Below are 16,522 nucleotides of genomic sequence, written 5' to 3' on the forward strand. Positions count from 1 at the left end.
TTCCCTAATTTATTAAGTATGCCTTTATTCACAATTTGTTTTTTAAAGTTGCTCTTAATGCATTATAGAATTAACTAATGACTGTTTATTTTTATTACAGTATTTAATATATGTAGTTATTGCCATTTATATTGTGGAGTTTGCAGAATTAAATCAATTGTATAAACTAAACCTTTAAATTAGCTATGTGTGAGGACTCTTTAATGCTTGCAAAGAGGGGAAGGGGTTTGTAGTTAAGGGTTTACTGCTCCAGTTTCTCTTACGAAGATGTGGCAAATTAGGCTCTCTGTGTCCTCAGTTAATTTCTGAGTTAGTTGTGCTAGTAACATATGTTCATAGCTTTTCTGTATGGCCACCAGTACTTCAAGAATTTCCCCCCAAAATAACAATAGTTTACAAAAAAAAAATTGCAAAAGGAAGTTTGTACTTTTTAATTTTCTGAGGTAAAATAAGTACAGAATCCTGGCCAGTTGAACTCTGTATGTTGTTTCTAATGCCTTGTTTTATATTCGGGTCCTTCTTAACTAAAATTTCTCCAAAGCTGTTAATAAAACCAGAGCTTCTGTTATCATTTGTCCCAATTTTCTGCTCCTTTACCCCAGAACCATCCATCTGTTTTGTATTGGCCGTAAGAAATTCTGAAAACAGTATATCTTAATTTTTGAGACTTGCCAGTCCATCCAGGAGTCTTATAAACAAATACCAGAGTGTTATTAATTAGCAGAAGGACCACTGAAGGTAAAAAATCTAGAACGGGTGTTGAAGCCCAAGCAGGAGGCCCCATTCTTTCATTTGTTGAATTGCCAGTTTTGATTCTTCACCATCACCTTTGTTATTTGTAACGTTTCTTGTTTACTCTTATGTTTTGAGGGTGGGTTTGGTTTTTTAACGTTCTGTTGTCCATAGGGAGGTGCCAGTAATTTGCTAATAACACTGCACTGTATGTTTTGTAGCAGATTTGCCATAGTTGGTTTTTAGATGATTAGATGGCATTGTCTGATCTATTATATATGGTGTATCTATAATTAATAGAGTAACTGACTTGCAGCTAGGAAGCAATGGAAGGGGGATACAGAGGGCCCAATAGAAATTAAAGTTGGTGTGTGTATGATTGAAATTCATTTTAAAAGAAGATTTTTCCTTACTTGAGCCTCCAGGAACAGTCTTGTTTTTTATACATATTTGTTTATATTTCCACGTCTAAAGCCAGTAGGTTTCAGAGTAAAAGAGTAATAAAATCGACGTTCAGTAGTTTTACTGTCACTCAGGCAAAGGTGTGTGTGTGTTCAGTAGTGTCAGTATCTTCTAAGATTAATACAACTGCTGATCACTAAACCTGGTTTATTAGGGTTCGAATAAAATGGGCTTTTTGTTCTTTGTATACATTTGCATGATGATTGTTGCCTTCCTCATTTTCCAGGCTTTCACCATCAATTAAATTTATGACAACATGAATTAACAAAGGAATATATAATTGCAATTGGCTCTGTTGAATAGCTTATTGTAAGGTGGGATAAAGGAGCAAAAATGGTTTGATGGACCCATAATGGGAGATGGGTTGTCTCATGACTGCTGTCAGTAATACCCCTTATATGCTGAGAGCAGAATTTAACTTTATTATAACATACAGTATGTATATCATATCAGTCCGAAAAGTGGGAGTCACAGAACTGCTAAAGTTAATGAGTGATAAAAGTGCACAGCTAGCTGTTACCTGCGTGTTTATCTCCACCGAACTACCTAGGCCAATTTGGAATGGTGACTAGAAATGGCTGGCCCTCTCAACTGGTTGGATTACATATAAGGAAATGAGGTCTTGAGCCAGGTACCCTACCTAGTTGGAGCCAAACCTGTATTCTTTCCACATAGGCTGCTTTTGCATTAATAACATTATAAAAGCAATGATAATTTGAGCTAGAGATTTAAATTACTGTAGTGGAAAATAATGGTTATTTTGATTCCATAAAGAATAGGTATGGTCTGTAAGGTATGAGTTAAGAAACTTCCCAAAGGGAAAAATGATTCTTTTGACCAAGAACCCCATGTAATGACTAATACTTTTCCTACCAAACTAATAAGTAGATACTAACGTGCTACAATGTGTAATAGGAATTTTAGAAGCAGATGGACAGAAATGTATGGCGAAGTTGATCTAAAGAGTTTTACTCTTGTTTTGAAAGGTCTTCCCGTGGAATAAACCAAGCAAAGTGTCATTTGTGGGAGAGTTCTAAAAATTTCAGTGACTTGTATGAGGTAAACTGCATGCAGTTTAGTAGAGTCTTCCAGCTATGTAGAAAGATCATGGCTTGGACAAGATTTAATCAACATACATAAAGCAGAATAATCTTTGTGTAACGTTACATTTAGATAAGGCTTTTGTTCTTTGTTTTTATAGGAGTTAAAGATGTCTTTCGAAGTACATCTTAGAATCAGTGGATTACTGTACAAGGAATATGTTAAGAAACAACTATAAGTTCTAAAGACCAAAGCTTGCGTATGGGTTCAAAAGGGGCAGAAACCTGACTAGTAAGGCACACTTATTTGGGCAAAATTCATTGCCCTCTTATTTTTTTTATATTTTTTGCGGTACACGGGCCTCTCACTGTGGTGGCCTCTCCCGTTGCAGAGCACAGGCTCCGGACGCGCAGGCTCAGCGGCCATGGCTCATAGGCCCAGCTGCTCCGCGGCATGTGGGATCTTCCCGGACCGGGGCACGAACCCGTGTCCCCTGCATCGGCAGGCGGACTCTCAACCACTGCACCACCAGGGAAGCCCTGCCCTCTTATTTTTAAAACTGGAACTATCCAATTTTTATAATTGCCACCTCATTCTACATTTATTCAAATTTATATCCATCAACATTTATACTTGGCTATGTCTTTGAAATCCCCCCAATTTTTATTAATTAGGCTTTTAGAAATTTCTTCCTTAACTCTGGAAACAGTTGAAGTAACTTTCTTTGCTGAAATAAAATCTCATTTTTTGATGTCGGGTTAAATATGTGATGGTAGAATTACAGATTTGCAAAAATAACCACGTTTCTCCAACAATTGTAAAACAAAAATACAAAGAGGTATTCAACTGATGTGACTGAGGATTTAAAGTTTCAACTTTGTCTTGTACACGCAGATCGATGTTGCTGATTTTTTTTCCTCGTATGATATATGTACAATAGATACAAGTGGCTTGAGGTGATGCTTTTAATTACTGAAATTACTCTAAAGAGCAGTGGAGTTGCTACTGCTGATACTTTTCACATAGTTTCTACAGCTAATTATATTTACTGAAAGTAAGTTAATACATATTCACACACTTAAGTTATACAATAGGAATCTTTGTGTAGGGATTTATTTTTTGGTCAAATACACACTTTGTTTTAAAAAAAGGAAGCAGTTTAAACATGTACATTTTCATTTTTCCCAAGGTAAAGGGCTTTGGATTTGAGAGTATCAGATTTACTAAAAATGGGAGCCAGGGTTATTTTCAGACAATGCAGATTTCCTTTATTTCCTCTAGTTTACTTGGCGAGAGAGCATGTAGGTGCTAAGAGTTCACAACTTAAATTTCACAATATAGGTTTGCTAAATGTGAAACAGCTACTGAGATACACCCAGTTTTAGTTCTTTTAAAAGAGTATATTAAACTAGGTTTATATTAAATTTCAAATGAATCCCTTAAATGTTGTAAGCTTATTAGAAAACGACTCTTTTGCCTTTGTGAAATAATACCGCCTGCTCCTTCCTGGTTTTTCAGTCCTGGGAATCGGACGATGACTTCGAATCGGTTTACTGTCTTTGAGCCTTTAAAGAAAAATGTTTCTTCAAAGTGGAGGCTTTCATTTAAAACTAGAAACTGCAGAAAATAAAGTTGTTTTCTTCGTTCACATACTTGGAATAATATGAATGTATTCGGTGCCTCGCGTGCCTCAGTGTTTTCGGTCTTAACAAACTAGTCTTCACAAGTATGTAACATTCCCAGTTAAAATGTACATTAACGTTTAATGTTCAAAAAACGAATACTTAACTCACCCATAAAGCCCTACAAAAGTTATTACAAAGAGGAGTGAAAAGAAAACATAAGTATCTAAACGAGATGTTTTTACCATATATATTTTCTCTTTTAAATTCGTGGATAATTTGCCTTAAAAACAAAAAGAATTTGTAGGAATACTGGCCGGTTCTTTGCTTTTAAAACATTAAAGATGAGAACTGTTACATTTGTACTGTGCCTGATTTGTGCCGAGCTCTCCCTGCTGTGGGTCAGGTCATTTCTGCCGACCCTCCTTCGGACCCTCTACGCGGTTAGCTGCGCGGGGTCTGGGTCCGGGTGGCCCGAAGAGTCGTGCTCTCGCCGGCAGAGCGCGCAGGCCGGCCGCTAGTGGGCGCTGTGGGTCCGCGGAAGCGGCGGCGCGGTGGCGCTCGTCCCAGAGGCTCTTAGGCAGGCGCTTCGCCGGGAATCCAATGGAAGAATTCCTGCCGCCTCCCTGTTTCGGCGCTATTCGTCACGGTCACCCCTAAATTCCCGGTCACTCTGGGGAGGTATGAGCGCGGCCCGGAGGCTAATTAAGGAGAAGATCCCGCGGCGGGCGCGGGTGTGCCGCCGTGCACTCGGGGGAGAGGTGCTGCCTTCGCGGGAAGCGAGGTGCGGAGGGAGCGGGGCCCGGGCGGCCGCGCCCCGGGAGTCGGCTGCCTCGCTGGCGCCGCGTCCCCGGGGGTCGTTTTGCGTCTCCCGGCCCCACTGACTTAGCTCGGGCCCCAGCCGACGTTCGGTACCGAAACCAGGTGTGAAACACATCACTGAGAGGCCTGGTGGGCGCGGCGAAGGGCTGCGCAAGCGGGGTGTGAGCCAGTCTACGCAGAGGGGGCTCTGCAGTGAAGGAGGGAGACCCACGGGAAGCCCACTGCCTTCCGCTCCGCAGGGAAAGTTTCGCCCTCGACGTTGTACCTCTGCTGAAGTTTGGACACTTGCCGGGCAATGAGAGCGCGTGCTGGGCGCGGGGACAGGTGCCCCGGGCTGTCCCGCTCCCCACTCGCCCGGCCCTACCATCTCGGGGGGCGCCGGGTGCACGCGCAGGCCCGTCTCCTTCGCGGGCTCCCCCGCGCGCCGCTCGCGCCGCCGCCCGGGACAGGGGGCATGAGGGCCCAGAGGGGAGCGCCACCGGCCTCGGCGCCCGCTGGAGCTGCTCGGCGCGCCCCGGAACTGCCTGCAGTCTCTCCCTTGTCTGCCCAGAGGATTGGGGCTCCCGGCCCGCACCTTGTCCCTCCGACGCCAGGAGTGCGCGGAGCTGGGAGCGGCTTGGCCATGGCCGTGAGGAGGGACTCCGTGTGGAAGTACTGCTGGGGAGTTTTGATGGTTTTATGCAGAACTGCGATTTCCAGATCGATAGTTTTAGAGCCCATCTATTGGAATTCCTCGAACTCCAAGTAAGTCGCGTCCACGACCCCCCTCGATCGCCGCCCCGAGGTCCGCCGCGTCGCGCTGTCCCGGCGGGAGGAAGGGTCGGGCTGCGGAGCCTCGGAGCCTGTTTCTGGACCCTCGATTCCTCGCGCCCCCGGGTCCCCCACCACCACATTTTACTTCGTGGAGACTCCGCTCGGCCTTCCAGCCGGAGCGCCGGCCCTAAGGGGCGCTCTCCTCGTCCTCCTTCCCCCTGGGAGCTCCCCGGCGCTTAAAAAAAAAAAAAAAAAAAAGCCCTGTTGACTCGGGTGTCGCGTCCGGGAAGGTGTCCGATGGCGAGGCCTGACCCTCACTTCCTCCAGAGGACGGGAAGCCGGGCCACCAACAGGCTGAGCGGCACGCAGGGGCTGGCGGGCTCCGGAGAGGCAGGGATGCTGCGCTCCTGAGGAGCGGCGGAGCGCGGGCCGGGGGCAGTGAAGCGCACCGCGGAGAAGGGAGCCTGTGCTCCCTTGGCACGCCCGGAGCTCGCGCGCCTGGGCGCTGCGCCGCCTGCCCGGGGTTGCGCGGGGAGCTCGCCTGCTCGGGACAACTCGGGCAGCGGGCCCTTTTCTCCTCGCGCGGGAGACGGGCCTTAGGCTGCTCCCGGGGAACCCTCTGCACGTCGGCCTCTCCCTTTGCTTCTGAACCGATGGCCCCGAATTCTGTGGTCCCGACAGCTAACTTGATTTTTTTTAGGGACGCTGTCTGCAAAAGCTTAATTAAGGCCCTGCCCAGTCGACGCAGCTCCTGAAGCCTTCGCGCTTGGGGAGCCTGGGCGGGAATGGGATCCTTGGATCCGACTTGCTTTTATCAAACAGTGCAGCCGGGAGAAAGCCAGGCCTTGCGGAGGTTTTCAGTCCGAGCAACCAGAGTACATTTAGAATTTAGAAGAGGCGATCCATCCATAAATATATATGGCCGTGACTCGTAGTCGTCTGTGCGTTCAGGGTTGTATATTACCTCATTCTGGGGATACATTTCGAATCCTAGCCAAAAATATTTTACAGAATCATGGAATTTTAACCTTGGGAAGCTTGGGGAAAGTATGAAAACACTGGCTGTTCCTACTTTGTCAGAAGGAAAGTCAATGACCTATTTGAAGTTGAGTAAATCGGCCCTGGATTTAGAAATAAAGGGATGGGGGATCGATTTAAAGATCACATCGTAATTAAATAATTACATCCACTCTTAAGAGTGGTCAGTTTCAGATTCACCAACATGTTAACCAAGAATTCCCTATTAAAGGGCGAAAGACGTCACCGCTGTAAATGGGATGAAACAGAGATTCTTGCAGGATGCTGGTTGGCACTTCCCAACACTGCTCCTGTGTAGAAGTTACTTAATGCAGCCTCCTTCCCTGGAGCCTGATCTTGGATGGACTTCTTTTTTTTCCCTGGGTGTAAGATCATCGTAATTGCTGAGAAAGCCGCGGCAGTGACGGCTCTGGTCCACCACCGCAGCGTGAGACGCCGGGTGGTGCGGGAAAGCGCGGGGCTGGGACCTGCGGCCCGGGAGTCGGGCCGGGAGCCGGCGGAGCCGCCGGCTTCGCTTTCTGCCTCCAGGGGTCACTCTTTCCTGCGCGATGCTCGCCGCGCCGGCCGCGCCTCTGCCCCCTAGGCCTCCTGCTCTGCCCCGCTTGGCGCTTTCGCTCGCCGACCGTCTTCGGGAGCCGGTTTTTGGTTTGGCGTTTCCCTCCCCGCCCCCCAACAGGATTTAATTTTTACATTTCTATCTTGTTTAAAGAAATTCCCATTAATCCCTTCAGCTCAGTAGACGTTATCTGGTTTGTAGGATCACAAATACCTACTTGGGGGAAAAAAAAAAAGGTAGAGCAGTCATTATTTCAGCCTAAGGTTTCTACACGAATGTCTTCTTTCCCTCGTGCACTGGGGGAAGGGAGTGACTTATATTTCCTCACTGATATTTACTCACTAGCCTCCTGTGAGGGTCGGGCTGTTTTTCTGAGCTGTGGCCACTGATTTAGACCCTCCTGGAGGCCTGCTTTTGGAGAAGCCTCCCTCCCTGTACAGACGATGTTGCTGTTGGCGTGACTGCTCCTGCCCTCAAGAGTAGAATTTCTTTTAAAATTCGCACGTAATGGCTGGCCTAGAGGAAGGGGTCATTTGTCCCCTGGAAAAGGTCTGCTTAACAAAGTTATGCAGCTGAATCCTAGCTTGAAAGATCAGAAAGATTTCTTCCTGGAGGAATGATATGAAAGAGCCTTTTCTCAGTTTGAGAATGAATTAAAAAAACCCAGAAAAACCCGGTGCCAAGGAGTTGCCTGTTTGTTGGGGAAGTTTCATGTTTATTTCCAGGGAAAAGTTTCCGTCAGTAAATGGGATGTGGCAGGAAGGTAATCAAAGGCATTGAAGTTGCACATCAGTTCCTCGGGACTGTGGAACAATTCATTTGTAATGAAGCAGCCATCAGTAATTAGATTTGTTTCATTCCGAGGTCAGCTTTTTTAGCAGGTGGTGGACAGAGGGAGCGTGCAGCAGCTGTTTGGATACAGGGTCCAGAAAATCCTTTGTAAATTCACCGTCTCCATAACTACTTTAATCACACTGTCTGCCTCTCCCACCCCGGAGAGTTTTTGCAGTAGTGGGAAGAAGTTCCAAATACTGAAACGGTTTTCACTGCACCCATAGGTTCCGGAAGAGTTGTGTCAGTTGTAGCCATTCAGGTTGTGTAGTTTGTTGGTTTTTTTTCTGTTTTTTGGTTCTTTTTTTTTTTAACTCTGGAGAGAAAAGCAAAGCCTGGCTTAGCATTTCAGTAGAACAATTTTCTTCCAGCACGATGTTTTTGCCAAAGTAAAAGGGTTGGCTCTTTTTTTAAAAAGTATCGGTATGGTATTCTAGAGTGAGTTACACTGACTTTGTTGAAAATTTCAGCAGAGCATTCATATCTTACATCTAGGGGTGCGATTCCCTAGGCACCATATACTAGTTAACCAAGCGTTTTGCTTTTCCCAGGTCATTTTCCCCTACATAATGGTGAATTCCTGGTATTGATTGCCTTGATACAAAAGAATGGCTGGATAATATCCAGATAACCTATAATACATGGGCTCCACCACAGTCAGGCTCTGAATAAATACGGATCTGTCAGAGATTGATAAAATAAACTACAATGGATAGTGCTGTTTAAACAGTCCATTCAGTACCATATATGAGCCAGCCTGCCTTCCATTGTGTCTGAAATTCTTATTTTTGTAGGTAAACAAATGCACATTCAGCACGGATTGAATAGCTCCTTGAACTGTGCTCCCCAGTTTGCGTTTGGGTTAATCTTGTCGATTTTAATATAGAGAGGAAAAAAAGCCCAAAGCACCAAGGGGTGGAATTGTTAGTGCTTTCACATCTACATTCCTCACATTTTGTCAGGATGATAAACTGTAGGCAATGGACTGTCGCTGTTCCACGGGACGACTGAGAAGGGAGAGCACAAAGACGGGGCTGCCGGGAGGTCGCACAACATGTTTGGGAGCCGTCTTTTCAGATGAGGACAGAATTTATTTGGGAATCGTGTGTCCAGGGACTGTACTTTGTAACCTCAGCAATTACAGCTTCGAGCCTCAGAAACGGGAGCTGGAGGTTAAGATGATTCTGTTAAGCACTTGCTTCTAAATCTTTCACAAAGCGCAGCTCTTGACACTTGTCCCAGGATGCAAAGAAATGCAAATGACTCCAGCATTCCGAAGTGTCCCTGACTCCGAGGCTGAAGCAGGGAGACAGGTAAATTAGCCATCAAGCCCCAGACCAGCTGAGAACTGCCGATGGGCATGGTTTCTCCATACAGAGTCAGCTGGAGAGTAAATGGTATGTTTAGAATAATTATCGGTAAACCCTCTTATCTGGAAATTTACAGAGAGGAATCCTCTGGTCGGTGGGTCAGCGTGATAATTACCCGCAGAGGGGCATCGCTACCTGGCCTTGCACTGAAATGCTTCAGGTAGCGCCGGGGAGGTTGAGGGTGACACCCACCATCTGGCAACGGTTCCCAGCAAGGTCACCTAATGGGAAATGATTTGAGATCCCAGCATGACTGCAGTGACGCGTCACAGGAATAGGAGTGGCGGGGGAAGGAAATACAGACTGGAGACCCTCTTCAGAAAAGAAAAAAAAAAATCTAAGAAGGACATTACTTGAGCATTTCATGAAAACTTTATTCTTAAATTCTCCCACTGCAAATTAGACAAAAAGAAGGAGGGCTCTTGTAAGGAAAATAATCATTGAAATGATACTCGGGCCCACCCAATCTCCGCCTTCGCTGGCTGCTGACCTAAAGAGCCTGTTTTTCGGGTCGTTTATCATATATCTACATAGATTTGCTTATGAGCTCGCCCTTTGTGTGGTGGAGTAGAGCCTTAAATAGGAGTGTTCAACTGTTTAAAATATTTTGGTTAAAATATGCAGAACCCATAGAACTAGAAGCTTCTAGTCGGGAATTAGTTCTTTCAGGGAAGAGCTGCCCCCATCCCAGTTTTTATTTATTTATTTATTTTTAATTTTTTTTGGTGGGGGGGAGGAATTAGAATGAGGCTGGGAGAAGGGTAGAAGAAAAGCAAAGAGGGAAGGGTAGGGTATGGGACAGGGTTCCGAACAGCTTGGAAAAACTCCTGTGGCTTCATTGTCTCTCTAAAGCCAAAGAACACAAAGACATAAGCAATTCAGCCCTTCTCCCATGATGGAAAATGTAAACCGTGGACATGGCTCTCCTGTTTGACTTGTTTAATTCTCATTTTAAATTCAGTACTATACGAGCCGTGTGAACTCTGAAGATTTCTTTAGTAATCCATTTTGTAGTTCCGAATCAAAAACAAAGTGAAAGGGTCTGACACAATTTGCTTTTATTTTTAGGCAAATCAACCCTGGTCATAGTTAATAAGGGGATTACAACCCAGACTGGGTCTTTACAGATGTAATGTAAATCAAGGGCAGAGTATAAAGAAACTGATCCCTTTTGATTGAAGTATGGTAAAAAGGCATAGAGAAACTAGCAGCGGTAATCTGATTGTATGGCAATAAAACCACCATTTTCTGTCTTTCAGATAAAAATAATGTGGTAAATCCATGCAGTTCATAAGATGTAAAGGCAGATAAAGGGTGAAGCCATGGCAACATATAGATTAGCTGGATGTCGGCAATGACATGTCTCTGAAAAGGGTGTAGAAAGGAAGGCCCTTGCTCCAGGCTGTTGGCTATTATGTGTGAGCCACACAGACTTGGAAACTCGGATTAGAAAGTATGAAAGCCCCACTTGTGGCCTGGGATGGTTGAAGCCGGGAAGAAAAGATGCTCAGTTCTTGCTCATTGGTGGCGGATAATATGGCAAAGGTAGATTCCATTGACTCCCTTTTCCAGAGATTGAGATTGGGGGCTGATTAAAACTTCAGATCACTGCAGTTAGTTCAGGCCTGCAAGGTTTTCCTTTTTAGCTCCTGGCCTAACAGTGGCGGCCGTTCTGTAGGATTAGCTGCAGTTGGCGGTGCTCGCCTTCATCTCTTTAGGCTCCAGGCAGGGACCTGCTGGGAAGGAACAGAGCCCAGAGGGGCTAGGTAGGCCCAGAGGGATCCGAAAAGAAAACACAGACCTTTTGATTTCAGCCATCTTTCAGCCCCGGAGAAGCCGGGGTAAACATTATACATTGTCCCCCTCCCTCTTCCAGAGAGCTCTCCTCTGAGTTTTGTCTCTCCCACCCTGGAAAAAAACATATAATAAAAAAATAACAGGGGGAATTGAGTTTTCACTCAAATTGGTAGTAATCCAATATGCCCAAACCAACGGGCCCAATGGAGATGGTGTTTCACTCCTGTGAATTGAGCTGAATGGGACAGGCCCCCTTCGTGTAAACGATAGGATTATAAAAGTGTGAGTGCTGCCAGCTTGAAAGTTAAAAACAGCAGAAGCTCGCCAGGCTGTTGAATCTTATTGCCCCCTGTCCTGAACAACCTTGTAAATAAGCTGGGCTTTTGTTTTGGCCGTCCACACTTTCCATTTTAGTCGTTACCCAAAATCAGTCATTGAAGCTGTGATTGGGGGGCAGAGTGGCATCGCAGTTGCGTCAAGCCGGAAAGGAGATTTGTGCTTTATTGCCCCCTATTCGGGGCCTTAGAAAAGTCCCAGCATTTCTTTAGGAAAGTCTGAACTCTTAAGACGCTGACAATACTGAAAGCTTACAAACACCCCAAGTGTCTGTCTTGCTGGCGTGGATGGAGGAGATTCAGGGCTGGTCTCTGAACATGGGAACTTTCTAGAGGAACACGTTCTGTGTCTGAAGATCTTCACTACATCCTAAATATTCTATTTCAGACCCATTTCGTGGATTTTGTTGCTAATTCTCAGAGAGCTGACTCAGCTGTTTGGAGCTATGGATTTATTGCATTTGTTGCCTATTTTTCTGGTCATCACTGTGTCGCTTTCACCACTTAAAAACATTTAAAACATTGCACAGAGACCTGCCCTACCCAGTGCCAGCTACTTTACCTTCCTTTCTAATTTAATTCAGAAAACATATCAAAAGATCCAGCACATTTGTCCAGATTCATCAAAGAGAACGGACACTCCCTAATTTACAAGCTGGTCACATCCCAGCACCTTGCATTCTACATCTGACAATGATTGCTAATGGTCCATTCAGCCAAAGTATTTGCTTGTTAGCAGGGAACAGAGCATGATAAATGTCCAGCAAGCTTGCGGCCTCCTTCCGCCTTTCAGATCCAGACTGGTGCATATTTATGGTAGGCAAAGGACAAAAGGAGGGGCTGAATTGCCCTGGCCTCCAGCTTTCTATGAGGAACAGGGTTAAAATGATTAAAGAAATGATATAGGAAAGTCCTGCCACTTGTTTACAAACCAGCGTCCAACACGTAGCTTTGTGTTCTACCTGCAAGAGCCTATTGCAGGAGCATTAGGGATAAGGATGGTTGGATCCGGCGACCCAGTGAAAAGAGTAGGTGATAAATTATGAAATGTTTTCCGTGCACACTGAACGCCAGGTGCACCAATTTCTGTGGCTCCTGCAGAGAATCAGCAGAGGCTCTTTATTTCCCTTTTGATGTATAGATATCAAATATGTAATTCTAGTCCAAAGCATTTTGTGGCTTTGGACACAGACATGCTGTTTTCAAATGAAAAACCATAGTAGGAGAAAGCTCCATTGAAGGGAAACAAGTTGTTTCTGCTCTTAGTAATCCTCCAAACAAAATATAAAGAAAAAATTGGCAGTAGTGAAGTGTTAATAGTTTGCTGTTTCCATTCTCGAGAGCATGAGTAGGTAAACGTTCTAACTACTCAGTGGTGGGCAAGCATTCAGAAGGCTACGCGTGAACTGTGCTTTGAAAACTTCATTTGCTTCATGTTTTCTATATGAAACTCTTAAACAATCCAGTTCATTTTCTCAATTCACGTTTGGTTGCATCCAGTTTTAATTACAGTCCTTGGATCCTTCTACCAGTACTTGCTAGTTAAGCCTCTCTTGCCTCTGAGGCGTTACTCTGTGCTTTTCACATACTGATGACTCCCGTATCCCGCCAGAGTAGTGATGAGTGCTACCCACATATCCCTGTGCACATCAGAAGCTCTGACCTGCGGAGCCAGTGTCTGAAATGCCACCTTCCAGCCTCTCTGCAGCCTCTCGTGTTCCAGCTGAGGAACCCGAGGTCCAGCGTGACACCACCACCTGCTGAAATGCTTCTGAACTCGGTCCTTGCTTTTTCCCCCTGTTAAGGTGGCTCACTGTGGTCTGAAACATTTGTCCTGAATGAGAACTGTCTTATGAGTGAGTGGGGCTGAGCCAGTTACGTTCAAGTCCCGCTCAGAATGCATCTACCTGCAGAAGAAGTTAGAAAATGCCAGTTTTCCCTTAGCTTACCAGAACTATATTTGGGGTACATTTTAGATAAAAACAGACTCTCCTAAGCCCTGCATCCCCCTTTGTCTATGGGAAAATGGATCTTCATGAGAATGGACTGTCCTTAAAGTTCACGATTTCCCTGAAATGACTGCTCTCTCCTTATGGTGTAGATCAAACATAACTTCTTTAAATCTTTTCTCTGTAATCCCACAGCACTTTAGTTAAATACCGAGGGCACTGGAGGAACATAGTACATGGCACTGTCATGATTCATATGCAAGTCTTAATCCCCTTCACCACCCCGCCTATCCCTAAGAGGCAGGCACCAGAATGCTTTCATGTCCTCAGTCTCTGCCGGCGAGCATTGACATCCAATGAGTATTAGTCGGAAGAGCAGACACAGCCCAGATGTCTGTTTCTGGCCGCTCCCATTAACAAATGACCTGCTACTGGAGATCTACCTCCAGCCCCGCGGCTCTAGAACTTTAGGGCATCAGAATCACTTGTTAAAACAGGCTTGCCGCCCGCCCCCAGAGATCCAGATTCCTGAGGTCTGGGTGGGACTTGAAATTCACATTTCTAACAGGCTCTCGCTGATGCTGCTCTGAGACCACACCTTGAGAACTGTTGCCCTGGATGGAATTCTTTGGGGTAACAGCTTTTTTTGGGTAACAGCACAAGATTAGATGATCATCCTCTTAGAGGCTGCTGTGGATCCCTGAAGAAATCCGTGGCCCTTGCCTCCCTACTCTCGGCCTCCGTTCTTGCTTGGTTGATTGTTGACGGTAGATAATTCGTTGATTTGTTGGACAAGCATTTACGAACTGTGAGGTCTGTTACACTAAGCTCTGAGAATACAGTGAAGAGCAGTCTCTACCCTCAAGAGACTTCAATCCTAAGGGAGTAGGGGGACTCCCTGGTGCAAGAAACACGTTCTGTGCCGTGGTGCATGGCAAGTGTGGCCGTGAGAACAGAGGAAGGAAGGGGGTGGAGTTCCTTCCGGGGGAGGGGAAACTGAGGCAGGAGAGACAGCGGTCCAGGGAGAGCTCCGAAACAAAAACCACAGTGAGCAAGTCAAAGAAACACATTTCAGGTAAGAGAGGCGAGTATCTACATTGTACTTCTGTAATCTACATTATTTCCTACGTCTGAGCAGAGCTCAAAGACAGATTCCCGCAAATGAACAAATGAACAGCTCTCTTGTGGGAGAGCTACCCCAGCGATTTCAGCCGCCTTATCCTCATGAGAATTAGCAGTGCCTTTTGATTTTCAGAAGGCCTGTGCTGATAATGGGAAAGGTCAGGCAGTTCAGTTGAGCAAAGCGAGCCGGGCCAGTGCTATTTTAGTTTAGTGAAGCGGACTGCCGTGGAATCTGGCTGTATGAGTCTACTCCCAGGTTTGTCATTTTTTAGCTGTGTAACTTTGGGAGCAGAATCCTCCGTGTCTCTCACTTGTCCCGTCTCTAAAATGGGGACAGTAATCTAACAGGACTGAAGAAAAGCAATAAAACTGTGGTCAGGATTTAAAGACCTTAGCTCTGGACTTAGCACAATGAACCAATAAACATCAACTCTTGCTGTTGAAAGTTAATTGAGCATCTACTGTGTGCCTGTCTCTGGCTCAGTTTGCCTTCTACATACGAATACAGAATAAATAAAATGCTAGTAAAGATTATGCCATGGCGCCTGCACCTTTTCAAGCCCCTGATGTTATATGGTACCTTGCTTAGCTGCCAGACTTCCACTCATTCTTGCAGGCCTCTCTGCTACAAGAGGCACCTTTTTATTTCCCTTCAGCTGCCAAGTTAGATGCTCTCTCCTCTGCTTCCTACCCTGATGCTTTGTTGTAACATTTGTAACCCTGAATTCATTCAGCTTCTCCACCGTGGATGGGGGAGGGCCTGGGCTGAATCCCCTTTATGTGCAGGGTACAGTAAGGGATTGGGTTGTTCAGTGAATACACAAAGGCAACCCATAGGCATGAGCAGTGTAGCCTTTTTGCATTAATGTTACATGCTGTTTCTTATTAAGAAACCTCCTCACCCGGTGGACACAGTTTGTTTCATTTAACAATGGTGGTATAGAGCACGTACTAGGGACCAGTGGCTGTTCCAGCTGCTCCACAAATACTGACTCATTAAACCTTCATAATAACCATCTGAGGGAGATACTTTCATGATCCCCAATGGGGAAACCAAGGCAGAGACTGGTTCATTATCTTGCCCAAAGTCATATAGCTAATAAGTGGGTACCGTCTGCATTTGAACCTGAGTATGCTGTTTCCAGGATCTTTCCTCGTAATTCTCCAGTTCTCTTTCTTAGGCTGTTCCATAGAGTGATTAGAAATCACATAATTAAATGAAGCATGTGTCTGCTCAAAGCAGTCCATATGAGGTGGATTAAAAGAAGGTTTGGCGTATAATTCTTCCCTTGTCCACCTTGATTTATAATCTTTCCTATGATGGACATGCGATTCTAAATGGATCCTTTGAATCTTTGATAACGAGGTTCTACCCGGTGGAAACTAGATAGTTATGAAAGTCTATCATATTAATGCATTTATTGCATGCTATTCCTTTGACTCTTAACATTTTCCTTTATAAAATGGAAACATCCGATTGTTTCTTTGCTGGGAGAAGACAAGGTCAGGTTTCAGAGGAGAGTTCCATGAGGTTCGATGCCACGCGTGTGTCAAGCTAAGGAGATAGCATGACATCTTTTTTAGAGTCCAGTCACAATTAAATGCCATTTTATTTTGGATTTGGGGATCTGTGCCAGCTTCCAGCTTGTCAGAGCTGAGAAGACTCAAATCAAGTCCAGGCCTATTTCTACAGCAAACTGGGCTTCTGGCTCCCTGCCTGTGGATTCACTCAGTGTAGCCCATCTGGCTTTTGATGTTCTGCGAGTTTGGAGCAGCTAGTTTCAGGAAGCAGGGCCAGAGGATCGGTGGGCCTGGGGTGCTCTTGATTCCTGAGCAGCCTGTGGCTCCCCAGGGCTTCGGGTCTGCTCACCTGCAGCCCTCGGGGGTCTCACACCACCAGGTCCTCCTTCCTTTCAGAGCTCAGGGCCTCAGGCATCCTCTCACCTCTTCACGGTCCAGTTCCCGTCCCTGAGTTCAGTAGCAGCCTGAATAACTCAGGGCGTTTAACGTTGTGTATGTTTTTTGGTCAAGCTCATTCCAGGCTGCTTGTGGCGACTGAGCAGGAAATGTATTGTCCCCAAAGTTACAGTGG

At 45.6% G+C, this 16,522-nt stretch overlaps 1 protein-coding gene across 1 annotated transcript in view; it reads left to right on the forward strand.

The window, feature by feature from the left end:
* The first annotated feature begins 5,150 nt into the window (after positions 1 to 5,150).
* EFNB2 (ephrin B2) overlaps positions 5,151 to 16,522 on the forward strand; it is a 41,784-nt gene continuing 30,412 nt past the window's right edge. Inside the window, exon 1 of the mRNA XM_024754025.1 lies at positions 5,151 to 5,423. Coding sequence (XP_024609793.1) covers positions 5,302 to 5,423 — 122 coding nt within the window. The 5' untranslated portion in view covers positions 5,151 to 5,301. The remainder of the gene's footprint in view (positions 5,424 to 16,522) is intronic.

This window comes from Neophocaena asiaeorientalis, unplaced genomic scaffold, assembly GCF_003031525.2.
Source record: "Neophocaena asiaeorientalis asiaeorientalis breed wild unplaced genomic scaffold, Neophocaena_asiaeorientalis_V1.1 scaffold684, whole genome shotgun sequence".
Classification (NCBI taxonomy): domain Eukaryota; kingdom Metazoa; phylum Chordata; class Mammalia; order Artiodactyla; family Phocoenidae; genus Neophocaena; species Neophocaena asiaeorientalis.